At 31.9% G+C, this 18,908-nt stretch overlaps 1 protein-coding gene and 1 pseudogene across 2 annotated transcripts; both read left to right on the top strand.

Annotated features, from left to right (window-relative positions):
- Positions 1-2,643: 2,643 nt before the first annotated feature.
- LOC146903860 (FBD-associated F-box protein At4g10400-like) lies at positions 2,644-4,796 on the top strand. 2 transcript variants are annotated; one of them, XM_085726707.1, is made up of 4 exons: positions 2,644-3,297; positions 3,385-3,510; positions 3,613-3,939; positions 4,534-4,796. In XM_085726707.1, exons 1-3 carry the CDS (start codon positions 2,674-2,676, stop codon positions 3,937-3,939), a joined length of 1,077 nt encoding a protein of 358 aa, XP_085582833.1. In that variant the 5' UTR covers positions 2,644-2,673; the 3' UTR covers positions 4,534-4,796. The 2 variants fall into 2 exon arrangements, with proteins under 2 accessions (XP_085582833.1, XP_085582832.1); XM_085726706.1 differs by having other exon boundaries at positions 3,610-3,939.
- A 5,168-nt stretch (positions 4,797-9,964) lies between these two features.
- LOC146903859 (F-box protein CPR1-like) lies at positions 9,965-13,508 on the top strand (annotated as a pseudogene).
- The last annotated feature ends 5,400 nt before the right edge of the window (positions 13,509-18,908 follow it).

The raw sequence follows: 18,908 nt of genomic DNA, 5'->3' as shown, positions 1-18,908 counted from the left end.
AACTGGACATATACTCATAGCGTGTTTGTTGCACGATATATTGTGTGCTAACAAAAAAAAATTGTGTTTGTTCCACTTTTTCTAGTATTTGAATTCACTCTCATCCATTATCTTTTTCAAATGATAAGGAAAAAAATCGGACATATACAATTTGTTACATTTTGTTTTAATATTTGAATTTACTATTATCTATTTGTTATATGTGTTATTTCTTATTTGTATTGAAAGTTGGGGGTAATTTTGAAATGAGAAAAGTCAACCAAAAGAGCCAAAAAGGTTATTTTCTTGATATACAGTATATATAATTTATATTTCCTTGATATATATTATATGTAGGGGACGAAGTTCGAACCCCGTATTTCCCGTCTTATTCACCTTAGTGGTGAAATTATAATCACTAGACTACTTGAGAAAAAAATAACAACATATTCATTTATGTTTAGCTTTCATTGTTGATATGATGATCATCTTTGTTGTGTGATTTGCTCTTCAACCTTTCAAAATTGCTCATCCGTTAATTCAATTAGAGTTAACTCCCCCGTCACTCTAGCTGAGTTAAGGGAATAAACATTTTTGAAAGAGAGATGAATAATTTTCTAAAGACAACTGATTGATGGAAATTTTACCCCACACCCATACATCTATACTTTCACCCCCAACATTTGACCCAAACTGCCCATTTTACCCTCTTATATAAATTAAGAAAAAAATCTTTAATAACTTTCATTTCACCCACACACACCTTTCCGGAAACGTTGTGAGAAAAAGAGAGATTAAGTTGTGTTTCTTATTGGAATCCTAGCTATTCAATTTTTTTATTTTGTTTTTTACCGGAATCGGTATTTGCTGGTTTTCGATAGTGTTATGGTTACCATAATCGTTGATTGCAGATTTCCGACAATGAAACTGTCACTAGAATTATTGATTGCAGATTTCTTAAATTAAACAGTCGCCAGAAACCCAAAGAAGCAATCTGAAAATCGAAATCGACCTTCCCTTTGAGGTTTTCTAGTTGAGATTTTCCCGAAAACCGCATAGACTGTGATACACATTTCTTATGATATTAGGTGCTGTTTTGGATCCAAAAAATTGCATCTCTGATGATTACCGTGTTGCTTTGTTTCCAATTCTATTCATCTTTTATTTTTAAGTTTGTTAATGTTATTTAGTTTCTTGTTCTTTTTATTATTTCTTTGCCCTTTTTTTTCCTCTGTTAAGAACCACTGCCAAATTTGATCAAACAAGTTGATTTTTCTCCCTGGGTCCTTAGCGAAAGCAAGTTGAATTCACATAATTAAAAAAATCCTACCGGAAAGGATTTGAAGAGGTTTTTGGTAAAGCCTATGAAAATGTAAACATCAGGGTTCCTAAAATTTGGTTGAATTCAGAAACATTGTATATTGATTACCGACAAAGAAATAGAAATTGAAATGTTTAAGGTGGTTTTATTATGTGGGGGTGAACTCAAAAATAATGTGTAAAAGATATAAGGCTTAAATGTGTGTTTGGTCCCTGCAGTTTTACCAGTTTTAGGTATTGGTCTTTTTGTTTGGTTTAAGTCCTCGCGCTTTGCAAATAATTTGGTATTGGTCCTTCTGTCAATGAGATGTTAAAAAAAAACAACAAAACTAACGGAGTGTCACGTGGCCCAATCATTTCACGCCACGTGGCACACTAAAAAACAAAAATTAAAAATTAAAACAAATCAAATAAAAAATTAGTTTGTAATTAGTTTTGTTATTATTATTAAATTAAATTAGAAATTAAAGAGAGAGAAAACAATAGCCGCAATCTCATCACCAAATTGATTATCATCTTCGCAAGAATAACAACCACCACCACAGTTGCCGTCAAGCTGAATCACCTGTGCACTGTTTGCAACCACGCTTCCCTATCTTATCTTATCAAGCACTTGGTGGTCACAAAGCCAGCAGATGTAAATCCTTATCTAAAAACCAATCCACCACCATTAACAACACCGTATGTGTTTCCATCGCAACTGTCACCCAACTGTCACAAGAGTTTTCCTACTGCCCAAGCTCTTGGTGGACACAAACGGTGCCACTGCGATGGTTGTAACAACAACGACAACAAGTGGAAAAAAGAAAATCCTCACGTTTCTCTTCTTCAAATTCAAATCTGATGTGTCTCTTTTTATTAATTTATTTTTAATCTAATAATAATAATAAAAAAACTAATTAAAATTTTAAAACTAATTTTTTATTTAATTTTAAAATTTTGTTTTTTAGTGTGCCATGTGGCGTAATATAACTGGGCCACGTGGCACCCCGTTAGTTATGTTGGTTTTTTTTTTTAACATCTCATTGATAGAAGGACCAATACCAAATTATTTGCAAAGTGCGAGGACTTAAACCAAACAAAAAAAACTGTAGGGACCAATGCCAAAAACTGGTAAAACTGCAGGGACCAAACACACATTTAAGCCAAAGATTAAATGGTAAAAGGATAAAATTGGAATATTTTAAGATTTGTAGGGGTGAAAGTACATTTGTAGGGGTATTGGGTAAAATTTCCCTGATTGATTTGGATTTGGATTTGGTGAAATTCGGCCCAACCCAATTCAAGTGTAAACCTTGCCTATCGAAACCCTAATTCCAACCCTAACTCTGTTTGTCAACCTAATCATGAAGAACACCTTGCCGTCGTAACAGAATGTCTCAGCCGGAAACTTCAGCGGTGGAGGCTATGGAAGAGGAGGTAGATAGGATCAGCATTTTACCAGATGATATCCTGGTTCACATTCTCTCTCCTCTTCCCACCAAACAAGCCTTTGTGACTTCCGTTCTTTCAAAGAGATGGAAGAATCTATGGTGTCTCCTTCCAGCTCTCGAATTCATCGGAACCAAATCTGAAACCAAAGACCTTGTTCCGCGAGAAGCTGCTGGTAATCATTACATGCATAATTGGGAAAGAATATACCCTGAATTTCCTAATACTATATTTACTTGTGAAACCCTTGTTATTCTTAAGCTCAGTAATCTTTTTATTATGGGTGCCGAGTTTTGTCATTATCTCATAAGATTACCCTCACTTAAAACCCTACATTTGAAAGACATTGAGTTTCAACAATATGGAGATCTTGAGTGTCTTCTAGAGGGATGTCCAGTTCTTGAAGATCTTCAACTATATGTTATATCCTATGTCACTCTTCTTTTTTCCAAGGCATGCTGTGAAACCTTGACAAAGTTGAATAGAGCAGATATTATTCAATGTGATTGCGGTGTTCCCATGAAAGCACTTTCAAATGTGGAGTTTCTACACATAGAACTATCCAGGGTATATGTCACTATATGATGCATGACATTGAAAATAAATATTATTAATTTTTCGAAACTGATTTTTTTTTTTTTTTTTTTAATGTAGGGTTATCTGCATATCGACTTCCCTACATTCAATAATTTGACTCATTTGGTGCTCAACTATCATCACGGTATAGATCTACAACTGCTTCACTATTTCCCCAAGCTTCAAACTCTTCACCTTTATCAGGTTTGTTTCTTAATTTTAACAACAATATTTGATTTTTTTTTCCTTTCTTTTCTTAACATAGAAGAATGTATGATTTTATTTCTTCTTTATTATTAAAAGAAGACACAAGGCAAGATTTGGGGGCTTAAGCACGACAATCTTCATATTCTTGATCGAAATTATAATCAACAAGACTCGGCTCTTCCAAAATCTGTTCCATCTTGCCTTTTATTAAACCTTACAACTTGCACTATGCGGGAAGTTGGATTTCCAGAACTTCGGAATGAGCACATTATGTTAGCAAGATATATTCTGAACAATTCAGCAGTTTTAAAAACTATGTCAGTTGGGTGCTTCTGGCAACAGTCTGAAATAAAAAGACAATTATTTTCATGTTCAAGAGCTTCTGCAACATGTAAACTTTCAGTTTATTTGGAACATTATGATTAAGTAAGTAAGTAGTAGTTTCCCTATTCTTTCTGTTGTTTCATTAGCTGCAACCATGAAATTGTTGAATTTGGTGCTTTTATAAACCTTGTTCTCTGATGGTTGCTATTTTTTATTAATAGATTGTTAGCTGCTGATTCAAAAAAAAAAAAAAAAAAAAAATTTGAAGCCATAGTTTAACTGAAATAAAAACAACAGTATTACTTGCAAATTATCACCCAGTATCAAATTTATGTCACTTTAGTGCAATAGATGTTCTAGCGATTTCTCACTAAATCCTAAGCCAAGTGGCACTAATTTTATTTTTGAATTGTTTGGTTTTTTTCTACACAGATGCAGATGTGTATATGATCTATTTATCATTCACTGGAAGTGCTTTTCTAAGTTTAATAGCTTTATAGGATATTCTCATGTTTCATTTTCTTTAGTTTCTTTGTTTGGTTCTTAATACCAGCAATCAATGTTTCTTTTGGATTACTAGACACCATGAGAGCACGTTAATCATTAGTGTGTATTACAATACAGGCTTATGCGTTATTATTTACACCTTTTGCTGTGTTACTGGCGTTGTCGTCTAATTGTATCTCTTTTATGCAGAGTGCGAAGAAGACCAAGAACTGAGCATCAAGTTGAATCTTTTTATGGCACTGGTATAACCCTGTAGTATGCTAAAACTGTGCGATCAGTGCTTACTAGTCTCCTTTTTTTTTTTTTGGCTAAGACTTTGTTTAATAAATATAAACTTATTTCTTCCTAACTTTATATTATACCTAATTGTAAGTTTGCGTTTTTACCATTGCTTTTAAGATTCTCAAAGTATTCGAAAATACTTGTATTATCAGTTTATTTAACGCTGCTAATCTCTTGTTAATAGAAGTAACTGCATAAAAGTATATATCCAACATATGTTTTCATTACAATTATGTGTATAAACCGGGTCACCTATGCGCACAACTTCATAGATCATGCGAATCACTAAATATTGAATGTATGGATCTTACAAACCCTTTGATTATAACCTAATCTGAATGGTGTTATGTGTAGTATATAACACGAAGAAACGAACCTCAATTGCCAAGCAAAATTCCCTTACGATATGGTTAATTTGATTCACCAAATTTAAGATATGAATTTTTTTTTTTTATCACTAATATTAAACTTTTATGTCTCTAAAAATCTTAGTTCCAAACATGTAGCTCAACAAAATTCTACAGAGGTGAAGGTATTGCTTGACTAATATGTGGTAACATAATGTTACCATAAAAAGACTCGGCTGACGAATTCATTGAAACCAGATTGGAAGCCAAAGACTCGGCTGCATGCTTCGACGAATTCATTGAAACCAGGTTGTAATCATTCCATGGACAGTTTCGTCTTGGACGTTAAACATGATTCCTCTCTACTTCATGCTCTCGTTGTTCGGGATAAGGAAATAACCCCTGACTTGCATTATACTATCCTTACATGCAAAATCCTTATACTATCCTTACATGCAAAACCCTTGCTGTCCTTCAGCTCATTTATCTTTCTTTCAATGCAGAGTTTTGGTTTTATCCCATAAGATTACCCTCACTCAAAACCCTACATTTGAAGGACATTCGTTTTCAAATTAATGGACATCTTATGTTGCTCATAGATGAATGTCCAATTCTTGAAGATCTTCCATTATATGATATATACGTCCTTGGACATTCTAGAGAAATCGGCAAAACCTTAAAAAAGTTGAACAGAACAGATATTACTGAATGTCGTTGCTGTATTCCGATGGAAACACTTTCAAATGATATGAATTGATGCATTCAATTGAAAATGAATAATGTGAATTATTTTTAAATTTTTTTTTTGTAGGATTATCGAGATTGTCACTTTCCTACGTTCCATAATTTGACTCATTTGGTGCTAAACTATAATTGGGATACAGTTCCAAAAGTGCTCCCCTATCGTCCTAAGCTTCAAAATCTTGAACTTTCTCAGGTTTATTTGTTAAAATTAACAATCATATTTTTTTTCTTTCTTTTGTTAGCATACATGTATGTATCATTTTATTTCTTCTGTATTATTAACAGAAGATACAAGGCAGCATTTGGGGGGATGAGTACTTTGGATAATATCAGCTAGTAAACTGGGCCCATCCACAATTTGTACTATGCGGGACTTTGCATTTGGAGGCCTACAGAGTTATCACATTAGGTTAGCAAAATTTATTCTGAAGAATTCAAGAGTTTTAGAAACTATATCAATCTGGTGATTCAGGAAACGGTCTAAAATATAACGAAAATTAACCTCATGTTCAAGTGCTTCTGCAACATGTCAACTTTCAATTTATGCTGCTATGTCGGCCAGGTAAACTTTGTCTCAGATGCACAAATTAAGAAACAACTATCCTCAATTGATTTAGTTTATACTTGAATGATCTTTTTGAAGATTTGCTTCACTTAACATAGATTATATGCTGCATATGGAATGAATAATCAGTTAATTTTAAAACTTGGACAGCAGTGTTGTTAATGCTATTTGTAAAACTTAGAAAGTTATGTTCTTAATCTATTTTTGTGCGAAATAGCTTATTTTTTTATTCTAATGTGCCATTCTCTCATAGCCCCTAATTGAATTTTTTTGCATTAAATTGTATATGGTGGGAGAATAGTGATTTGCTTAAATTCTACTATGATATGGCTTCTACGTACTCCGACAATAATTTGTACTAACTAGTATATCATTAAAGAATAGTGATATTTTCAAATTCTGCTATGCCAAAGTGAAATTGCGGCTATAACTGCTATTTGACAAAACTTTGTATTAAATAGTGTATCGTAAAACAATATTATTGATTTGTTTAAATTATGCTATGTTGTAGCTGCTCTTTGATAGCACTGCAAGAAAGAACTAAAGTGATAACTAAGGAATGCATGTGGATGGGTTGCTTGCATTTCATAGCAAACATTTTAGCTATTACTTCAATTCTCTTTTCAACAAATGTATTCATCAACTCACTGTTTAAATTATGCATGTGGATCCTTTTTTTTTTTTATAACTTACTAACTTGAGCTTCCAACTCTTTGCTTTTATTTATCAAATTCTAGATTATACTTAGTTTGGTAATTTAACAAGCTATTTCTAATTTCTCTCAGAAAGAATTTGACCCCATTCTTTTTAAAAGAAAGAATCTTAATTTAATCCTCCCAGAACTCCTATTTGATTCCCATATTTGTCCATGGATCTGTCTTTGTCCGAAGGGACATTCATCGTGATTCATTAACCTTCGATCTATTGGTTCCCGTATTTGATTGCCTCATTCACCGTTTCAAATCATTTGTGACTATTATGTTAGAGTTACAATCTAATGAATCGATGTCAGAGCTTCATTCTATTTTTCTCTTGTTGAGGGTTTTGTCGCATGCATGTAAACACGGTATGCTCGTTGATACTTTTACCACCTGGTAAAATCCTTACATTTGTTTAATGTCATGCTCGTTGATAAATATAGTTTTGGTGGCCTACTAACTGCACTTTTTGCTCAAGGTAGAGCTGATGAAGCAGTGTGTTTTGTGCTATTGTTATGAAGTATGCTCAGAGTGGTACTCATGATGATGATGACATTCTTGTTATGATAATGACCGATCTTATTAAGGCTGGTATGCTTGAAAAGGCTGACACATATTTTAAGTTAGAAAGCAAAGAAAAAGATGTAATATAATGCGTATCTACAAAAGGTTATTGATTTATTTATTTTTTTGACAGAAAAAAGGTTATTGATTGTTAATTGGTTGTTCAATGGATTGTATTTCTTATGCGAGCGTTATAACAATTCTACTTATTCTTGTTCAATGGATTGTATTTCTTATGCGAGCGTTATAACAATTCTACTATTTAAGAGCTTTTGAATCACAAGTTGAGATTCAAAGTTGGAGCCACAATGATGTTGTTAAGAGTTATATAACACAGTTCCTAGGATTATGTAATGGAACTTGACTAATGATGACAAAAATGAGAAAACATCCCTTCAAAAAAAATGGGAAATTATATTATTTGAAAGAAAATTGTTGCAACTTTAATGTAACTTACGATGTGAGAATATATCTTACGATGACAATGAAGATCTTAATATAACTTTAAGTGTGGTTTAGGGAAGATTTTTTTTTTAAATGTGTTTTGCCTCTTTTATCTGCAATAGTCAATGATTTTATCATTGGAACCTTCATATCACCAGGAAGATAACCTCATGAAGATAACCTCATGTCTAGAGGGTGCAATTTGCCTTCTATTTACAACAACTACTTATCACACTATGAGTCAACCTTTCATTTTTTTTTAACCATGCTTTTGTTGTCAATTTGTGGTCTTGGTTCGCAACCAATATCAATGCCACTATTCAATTTTAAACTATTGATGATATATGGCCCCTATATATGTGATAAAAATTGGTCACCTGGATGTAAAATAGTAATAAAATATTACCTTGTAAACCTCAAATTCTATTCTGTATTGTTGGTAGGGGTGTAAGTGGTTCGGACAAAACCAACGAAACCGAAAGTCAAAACCGAACCAAACCGAAAAAATATCCGACCTTGTTTGGTTCGGTTTGAAACCGATCCGAACCAATCGAAACCGATCTAGCTTGGTTTGGTTCATGGTTTTTCATTTCGAGATCCGTGAAACCGATAAACCAATCCGATGATAACCACACTCCTTATTTTACTAATATTATCCTACCTCACACATACTTATGGTTAGACCCAAAATTAAAGTCAAACATAAAATACTTGTTAATCCATTCACTTTCTCTCATCATCTTCATCTCATCTCAACTCTTTCATTTTTACTAAAAAATAAACTCTAGCTGTCAACCACACCAAACCCATTGTTCATCGCCACCGGTCACCGCTGAGATCGTTCATCTTTTGGTTAGTTTTATCATGTTTATGTCATTGATTTATACTCATTATATTTCATTGTTTTCCATGTTCATTTGCTATGCCATTGATTTATACACGTTTTCCATGTTCTTTTTGGAATTTTTGTGTTTGTTGATGAATGATGCATGTATGGATCATGGATTATTGAAATATTTGAGTTTGATGAAGTTGTTTTTGTAGAATGATTGATAAATGAATCTTGGATCGTATGTATGAAATATTGAGTAAGGTTAGTTATAAAAAGTTGTTTGAAAAATAGAGAATATGAAAAAACAAAATATGAAATACGACTATACAAAGTTCAATGAACTATTTTGTGAGAATATGAATTTTTTTAAGGCTTATTCAATCACTCGGTCCCTTAACTTAATTGATTGTCTCAATTTGGTCCCCTAACTATAATTTGTACCAATTTGGTCCTCTATGTTTTGCTCCGTTACTAGTTTTAGTCCTTTCTGTTAGTTTCTCTCAAAAAAACGTGAACAGAAAGGACTAAAACTAGGAACGGAGCAAAACATAGGGGACCAAATTGGTACATAAGTTAACGTTTTTTTGAGAGAAACTACCAGAAAGGACTAAAACTAGTAACGAAGCAAAACATAGTGGACCGAATTGGTACAAATTATAGTTAGGGGACCAAATTGAGACAATCAATTAAGTTAAGGGACCGTGTGATTGAATAAGCCTTTTTTCAATTGTATTTTTAAATAAACCGATCAACTGAACCAATCCAAACCGAACCAAACCGATTAGTTTGGTTCGGTTTCTTTTTTGAAAAACAGTGAAAACCAAACCAATCCAAACCGATGAAGGTTTCATCGGTTCAGACATTTTTTTGAATGAAAACCAATCCAAACCGTACCGTTACACCCCTAATTGTTGGAACCAAGTTTGATTATAAAGTTGATACATTCATTGTAAATCAACAATCCATCTTAAAATCTCAAATGTTTCCCTTTTTGGTAATAAAACCGCACTCACATGTGCATTTAACATGACATAATTGACTATTCTCAAGACCCTCAAAGTTGATATTAAGCTTCCCAAAGCCCCTATTGTTAAGGAAGTCGTTTGGTTCCCTCCCAATTTACATTGGACTAAAGGTCATACTGATGAAGCAGCAGTTAGAACTTAGAAATCCTGATCAAGCTTCTGCTAGACGCATTTTCAGAAATTCAGAGGGTGGTTGCCTTGATTATTTTGTTCAGAATTCAAGTTTTGGTTCAGGTCTTTTTGCAGAGTTATCAATGGCTATGATGGAAATAGAAATAGCTAACTATAAAGGATGTAGTAACCTTTGGTTGGAAACAGATTCAAAGCTAGTTTTGACGACTTTTTCTAATATTTACCTCAAAGAAACAGATGGTTGAACTGCCTATATTTAACTCTTGCCGTTTTTGGTCTCCCATGTATATAGATATGGTAACTCTTTTACATAAATATGTTCACAAATCTAGACTTTCATTATCTAGTTTTTCTTTTCCCTAGTGGAATGATATGCATGACATTATTAGGGTTGAGTAAATTAATTAAGAGTAGGTTGGATTTAACTAATTACAGTTTTGTAACTTTTGAAGAGGTTTTGGCCTAATCCCTTTTCTTTCAGGTACTCTTCTTTTTTCTTTCAATATGCAACACTCTTGGTTAAAAAATAATAATAGAACTTTGAAGATTAACCTTTATATAATGGTCATTTTACAACGGTTTCAAATGAAATTTGAGATATGTTTTTAGAGGTTACAAAGTTCATCTTTTACCACAAAACTATTACTTCTTGGAGAGGACATTATATTTTTCTTATAAATTATTCTATTATTCACACTACCATAAATTACTTTCACTAGGACAACTCATGGGTTTTTTAATAATAAAATTTTAAATTGTTTAAAAAAATTGAAACAAGTATTTTATACTTTCCAATGTTTGAAAGAAAAACTAATTTTTTTATAAGGTAAATAGTATTAAGGTTTTTATTTACATAAGATAATTTTTATTTTCTTGACAACAGATAATATATTTTATTAACATAAGAATATTTATTACTTAACATAAATCAACTGAATATAATTAAAATAAAAGGCGTTTTATTTAATAGGACTTTGAAGGTTAGCCATTATATAGTTTTCATTTTTCAACTATCCAAGATGAAATTTGAGCTTAGTACGTAAAAAACAGATGAGGTTCTATTTTATTTAATAGGACTTTGAAGGTTCTATTATTATTTTAAGATGAAAAAAAAAGACTTTTATAAATCAACTGAATATAATTAAAATTATTTTATTATACACTCAATTAGCTAACTTTCACTAGGACCATTCACCTTTTTTTTTTTTTATAATAAAACTTGAAACAAAGACTTTTTTTAAGGCACGAAACTTTTATTATTAAATTAAGAAAACTTGGTTTGTTAAATTTGGGCACAAATAGAAAAATGTTATTAAGGAAAAAATCATTCAAAAAACAGAAGTATTTAGTCATTTCTTTATATTTATTAATAAAAATAAATCCAATAAATACTTTTTAATAAAGGGAATTTTAATAGATAATATAAAACTTTATATATTTTTTTTAAATTAGGAAAACATATTTTTGTTACATTTGGACGCAAAGGGAAAAATATCATTAAATAAAAAATCATTCCAAAAACAATAGTATTTACTCATTTTGTTTATATTCATTATTAAAACTAGATTCAGTGAATACTTTTTTTGGTGATAAAATTCATCGAATACTTGTACCAAAAAAAAAAACAGTGAATAGTATAATATCAAATGTAGTTTTATTTAATACGAGTTTGAAGTCTAACCATTATCATATTACAAAATTCGTAGAGCTTAAATTGCAAAAGAAAAACTTCATTGTTCGTGAAATTCTCTCAACTATGTAAAAGCAATTTTCGTAGCTCAAACACAAATGGGTAAGTGTAAGCTCAAACATATTAATTAATTCTGTAGCACCATTGATACAAAATTGATCCAAGTAATGATTTTCCTATCTTACTTTTTGTAATATTTTGTAGGTATTGATTTGAATCTACTAGGTTTTTTTATTTCTCTAATATCTTGTTGTTTTGTTTTGTGCAGAAAACAAGTCTGTAAGCATGAAGAGGGTTCAAAGAGATACACAAATTCATGCTGGTTTAATTCAACTTCTCTTGACTAGAAGTAGTGAGGTTTCATTTCTATCCCTTAACTCTGATCAAGCTAGTGCAATATATAGTGATATAAAGGTAATGAATGTTTTTGAATTCAAGATGTGGATTTCTATGTCCAAACTTGATGATGTAATAAAATCAGGAGAACTAGGGAGAGCCTTAGTTGGAAAAAGATTTCTCCTTGTCATAGATAATGATGTTTGGAATCATAATAAAGATAGGAACATTCTGTTCAAAAAATTGTCAACCATGACTTGCAAACAAGGGAGTAAAGTGATTTTAATAAGTTTTTTAACTGAGATATCTGACTTGCCAGATTCCGTTCTTGTGAACGTGTCAACAAAGAATGGAACAAACTAATCAAGGATCCTAATTTCCCAAGATTGCACTTTGCACAACAAGCAACTGTTTATCCCATAATGAGAACAATTAAACCTAAACTTTGGCCTAGTTACTTTCACATGATTGAGGTTAACAACACCACTGACCTTGAACAACCATTGAAGTTGCATTCAAAGTTGTTACCACCTAGGGAGGTTGCAATTCCAAAGTTTGGTATAGTGAACTCTTGTAATGGCTTGCTTTGTTTGTGCACTAACCCCTTCAACAACCCTGCATGTGTTTGGAATCCTATCACTGGAGAATATATATTGATTCCAAAACCTGAAAGAAACCCTGATACAAATAATTACATCATGGATCAAGAAGAGAAAGGAGAATCTTACTGCAAAGAATTTGTTGTTTCTGGTTTTGGCTTTAGTCAAAAGGATAACCAATATAGAGTGATGAGGGCATTCGGTTTGGTAGAAGAGGGTGACATATATTCAATAATTGTCCAGGTGTGGACTCTTGGTTCAAAAAAATGGCAAACTCTCGGTGTATTAGATCGATGGAGAGAAATTGGGTTGAAAGTAACTAGCTCGAGACAAGCAATATTGCCGATTGAAGCACGATATAGGCAATCATTTTGTGTATACATGAATGGAGCTGTTCATTGGCTTGCTACTCGTTCATGTATGATTTACATTTGTTCCTTCAACTTCGACCAAGAGAAAATCATTGAAATCGCACCACCTGATAGCTTTAATGAAACTGATGGTGATAATCATTCCATTAGAAAAATGAGATTGGGAGTGTTACATGATTGTCTCTATGTGGGTGATACAAGTTGTTATGCTAACTTTGAACTATGGGTGCTCAAAGATTATAACGATGACAATTTCTCATGGACGAAAGAGGTCGTAATTAACAATCTTTCTCTTAACATACGGCCAAGGGGTTTATATCGGCCAATAAAGTACCTTGACAATGGAGATTTGTTGATGTTCCATCCCAGCAATGCCTTGGTATGCTATAACCCAAAAGAAAAAAGTATCCGATATTTCAAGATGCATGAAGCTGATTTAGAGTTTGAAATGATTCCTCACATTCCCAGTCTAATTCCCATGAAAGATGTTATAAATATGGAAGGATCGCAAGTAGAGATTCTCAACGTGAGGTAATAAACAATAATAATTTTTTTTACAGAGCCGTGTGATGATCACATAGCGAACTATTCTTTCGCCTTTTGTTAAATTTCATTTCCTTATCTTTCAAATATAGTAGATCTATTTGGGTGGATATATAGTGCTTTTGAAGTTCTATAGATCTTTGTTTATAGTTTTAATTATATTTATTTATGTTCAAGGTCTTTAATTAATCGAACATTTTTCTTTATTAAATTTAATTTTTGTGTGATGATATATAATGATTTTTTGTTTTCATGTTATCTATTGGTGAATGATATCTTCTTTAAAGAAAGCATTGTACATGTTGGTTAAGATTTCATAGTGAAAGAATAGAGATAAAAAACGAGTTAATACTCTCATTTTATAAAATTCTTCTACATTTCTTAACTCATATAGCTAACTATATATTTTTTTTTGGGTCAAGTAGCCTACTGGCTATAATTCACCTTTTTTCAAACTGAATAAGTGGGGTGTCCGGGGTTCGAACCCCTACCCATACATATATCAATGCATCATGTCCCTAACAACTGAGTTATCCTCTCGGGGACCTTATAGCTAACTATTTATTATAGCTTAATTAAATATATTGTAACATATTAGAAAAGTTGTTTCTTCCTGGGTTTATTCTTTTGTTTTCATTTTTTATTTTTGATTTGTAAGAAGTTGTTATTTTGTTACAAACATCATTTCAGGAGAATAATTGTTTTTTGACGAGAAAAACAATTATTCTTCAACAATAATAATTGTAACTGTTGAAGTTAGTTTTGAAGTTGTTCATAGTTTGTTGTTAGTCCCACATCGCTCAGGTTCCCGGGCTGTCGAGTGTATAAATATGCTTGAGTACCCTCCTCCTTCGAGCTAGCTTTTGGGACGAGATCCAAGCTTATTTAACAGTAACAAATATTTTTTTTAACCGTAGAATTTTGTAACAATAAATATTTTAATATTTTTGGAAAATAAAGTTGTTACTTATAAACATGTAAAAAAAAATTCATTATACTATGTAACAGAATTCTTACAATAGTGCAAAAGATGGGATTAATTGTTTGAAATAGCTTTTTACTGACATATTATCAAAATATAAAAAATCATAAGATTACAAGGGATATTCCAATCTAATTGGTTATGTAAGGATTACTCACTTTGCTTGGTTTATAGTGGCCGTTCTGTTGATTCCCAAAAACTTAATGAAATAGGGATTAAGACATTAGTATGATTTAGTACAAAGTACAAGGGCATGATGCCTATTTATCACAAATTAAAGATATTTTCTTGTTATTAAATAAATTAAAGATATTCTCTTGTGGTGAAAATTAATTTATTGATTAAGTACATTTACAATATTTTTTGAGGGAAGTACATTTACAATATTGATTAAATAACATGGTGAAAAAACCCAACATATTTGTGTGTGTATGTCATTCTAATACGGTTTGTTTCAACATTTAGGGATGGTGAGAGGTTACCCCATAATCGGAAGGAGTATGGAGAATTTGCTTTGGTTGAAGAAAATCAGATGATATGATCGAAGCGTTAACCGGTCATCATTGTTTATAATTGGCCAAAGGGAGATGAGTAGTTTATTATTTTTAGTATTTCTATGTTTCCTGGTTTATTGTCTTTATATTTCTTGTATCCAGTAACTTTGGCTATTTGGTATTACAGAACCCTAGCCTCCTCTCTTTTCTCTATGAATAATCTCTTTGGTTAACATGGTATCAAAAATCTTGGTTTGATTATGAAATCACTAAATACATAGATTGAGATTGGTGGTTACTGGTTATATAGTTTTGTTGATAGGTTAGACGCTGTAATTTTGTTTAAAAGGTTATGTGCTTAAATTTTGTTTCGGTTAGTACGTTCATCAACTCCTTATTTGATTTCTTTATGCCGATTGAAATTGGTGGTTGTGAGATTTGTTTGGTGGTTCAACAGAGAGGAGGGGAGGGAAAATGAGATATTTTTTAGTTAAATTTATGTTGAAGTGAAGGATTTTAATTAAAAACATGTTTGTTTCACAATGGGAGGGGAGGCATTTTAAAAAAAAAATTACATTTGGAATTTACATTTGGTGGTAGTGTTTGTTATTTGGTTAGCCACTATAGAATATTAGGAGGTCAAATATCATTTCCTTCAATATGTTAGTGTTCAATTCGATGGAGGGAGAAATACTCTTATTGGAAGTATGTAATGAAGAATGTTTTGAAAGAAAATAATATGTGGAGTTATGTTGATGAAATAAAATATGCAAAAGAGTAGCAAGGATGTGATGTTAGTAATTCGAAAATCCATACTTGGATCAATAATTTAGGGTGTGTTTGGATTGAGGGTTTAGGAGGGGAAGGGAGGGGAGAGATTACTTTTCTTTTTTAATTTACGGACTATATAACATGTTTTTCTAAAATAAATTAAGTGTGATTGAAGTATTATATGAATGTTTATCATGTTAATATGTTAACTTTTTAAAAAAAAATTCGTAGTGTCCATAATTTGAAAATGAAAAGTAAACCCTTCCATCCCTTCCCCTCCTAAACCCTCAATCCAAACACACCCTTAATGTCTCACACAATAGGTATGTAGCAAACTATAATATTGCTCAAGAGGTTTGGCACCATTTGAAACAAATCGGACAAAAATTTTTAATTTCAAATTGTAACAAATTATACTTTTTTTAAACACCAATAATATAGCAAATATAATGTATTTTTTTTATATCTTTTTTTCAAGGACAATATCAATGTGGCAATTTTATAGGCTAATTTATTTAAGGGTATAATTGAAAGTGAAAAAGCCACCCCAAATGCAAGTATTGTAATTGTGCAAATTCGCCCCTATTTTTATAGGCAAATGTACTAATATGAGATTTATAAAAAAAAATGTACTGATATGAGAAAGTTGATATGATAAAATTTTGAAAATTCGTGACTATCTTCAAAAGATGAACATAAATGTAGTGTATATATTAAATACTTTGTTGTTTTGTATTCAAAATACTGTTATATATTTCCACTGCGCCCATTATGGAACCACAAATCTTGATTCTACATGACTTGTTGTTGATTGTGACTCTGTTATAGTACCATTTAAATGGTTGTTCAACTTCGATCAACTCAAAACCATCTTCATGGGCAGTGGTTCTCCCATTCTCACTATCATCAAACCCTAAACCTTTAACATCATCATCATCACTAATAAACACATTTCCTTCCTCATTAGACCCAACATCTAAATCTAAACACTTAGGTTCATTCACTTTCTCAACACTATTGTGGACATTGTGCTCAACATAAAGATGTCCATCAACCTTATTTGCAGTAGAATAGATGAATATATCACCAACAACATCATCCATATCAACTTGAACAAAACTTTCATCTATCCCATCAATTTTATTCGAAGTCCTAATATTTCTTATCATATCGTCAAATAGCCACAATACTAACAATATATGGCAACCCCTAATTGTTAGAATCAATTTCAGACACAACAATTTGAACACAACCTCTATAAAACATGCAATCATCGCTAACAAACTCTCCACCATGATGGAAACACATCAAAGATATTCATTTTTTGTGACAGAAAAAATTGATTATCAAGTGTCGCGCATGTCATCATATCCAATGTTTTAACCGCACATAGTCAACAATAAATTAACATCACCAAAGTGGGTATACACAAACCCTATAAATCAAACTTCTGCACATGGATATTATTGTTAAGGAATCTAAATAAGAGTTTTGGGAGCACAACGACATACAAATAGAGAAGTAAAATTTCTTACCAGAGAAAATCTCCAGTTCTTCTCCCTTTTTCGATTCCGCACTTCAATTCAACTATCTTCTCCCTTCTTCTATGTTCTTCGACTGGCACTTCTTATCCCTTCTTCCATGTTCTTCTATTCTCCCTTTTTCTATTTCTAACTTAGGTTAAAGTGAAAGGGGATCAAATCAAATGAGTTTAGGGGTGGAAACCAAAAAAAATTCTATTGGCACGGGGAAACTCCAAGATGTTTTTAAGGGTAAACCTAAACTCGCTGAAATGGCAGGGGTTAACACCTTTTAACCCAATAATAGAATATGAGTGAATTTTTTCTTAAAAGTAATTAACATAAACCGGAGTTGTTTATTTTGAAATTGAGGAAATAACAATAAATATTTTTCATGTAAACATAATATAGAATATTTGTTCTCGTGAGTATAACTCAGTTGATATGAACATTGTATTATATTAGAGAAATGATATTTGTACAACCATTTTTTTTACAACTTTTGAAACAACCCTCTTGTTATACCCTAATTTTGGACCTAAAAATACTAGTCAATTCTTCTTTTCTTGCATTTTAAGTCATTTGAACTGTCTTCGATCAATTGCATCTTTCTTTGCATTTTATTTCAATGTTATTTGCAAAATTTACATGCAAGGGTATTTTAGTCATTTCCTATGTCAAATTTCTCTCAGTCTTTCAAAATTTTGTTTGAGTCCTTTCAAATAGGTGGAATAAGTCTTTGTTTCATTCTATGTCAAAATCCATTTTAAAAAATTGCATTTGAAGTCATTTTTGAGTCAGTTTTGCCCCTAGGGGCATTTTAGTCTTTTCAAGTGACAAAGTACTGTTTAAATCCTAAAAAAACTGTCTCTGAGTCTTTTTAATTCTGCTTGTAGGAGTCTTTGATTCAATTTCTGTCAAAAATCCATTTTTTAATTGCATCTGAGTCGTTTTTAGTCGTTTTAGCCCCCAGGGGCATTTTGGTCATTTCACACGAAATTTCGGCAGAGAGGTACTTTAAAGTACCTCATTTAGGCCATTGGTTCGTTTTAAGTCCGTTTTGTCAAATTTTAGACGTTTCACTTTACGTTTAGTCAAATTACCATTTTTATTCCAATTTTATTGTTATTTTCATTTTAGTCCTTAAACTTTTAGAAATTGCACTTTGGTCCCACCTTATTTCTTTTTAGGTTTTATTTTTTAGTCCTTTAGTCCTTTAAGTCAATTTTCTCTTTCGTTTTAAGTCCTTTTTTTAATTGCAGTCCAGTCCTTTAACTTCAACAATTTGCAAATTAGTCCTTAGTCATTTTTTAGTCTAAACATGGTCCAGGGCACGTGTCAGAACCTCATTGGGCAAGAATAACACTTGGCACCTATAAAAAGGTGCCAACTCAGGTCAAAGGGTCAGAATTTCACCATTCCAGAGAAGCCAACTCATCAAACTACACAGTCATCGTTTTTTTTCACGCGCCACCACAATAGAGCTCTAACAAACTCTCTCCGCCACTGAAACCACCGTAACCGTTTCCAATTCACCAGAAATACACACAATTGCACCAAATTCATCACAAAAACACAAAAAATCAGTGAAAGTTACAAAGGTCGAAGCAAATTCAGCAAAAATG

This window comes from Medicago sativa, chromosome 7, assembly GCF_051527215.1.
Source record: "Medicago sativa cultivar Bolivia chromosome 7, Bolivia_mono, whole genome shotgun sequence".
Classification (NCBI taxonomy): Eukaryota; Viridiplantae; Streptophyta; class Magnoliopsida; order Fabales; family Fabaceae; genus Medicago; species Medicago sativa.
This window is presented reverse-complemented; position numbering and strand designations above follow the sequence as displayed.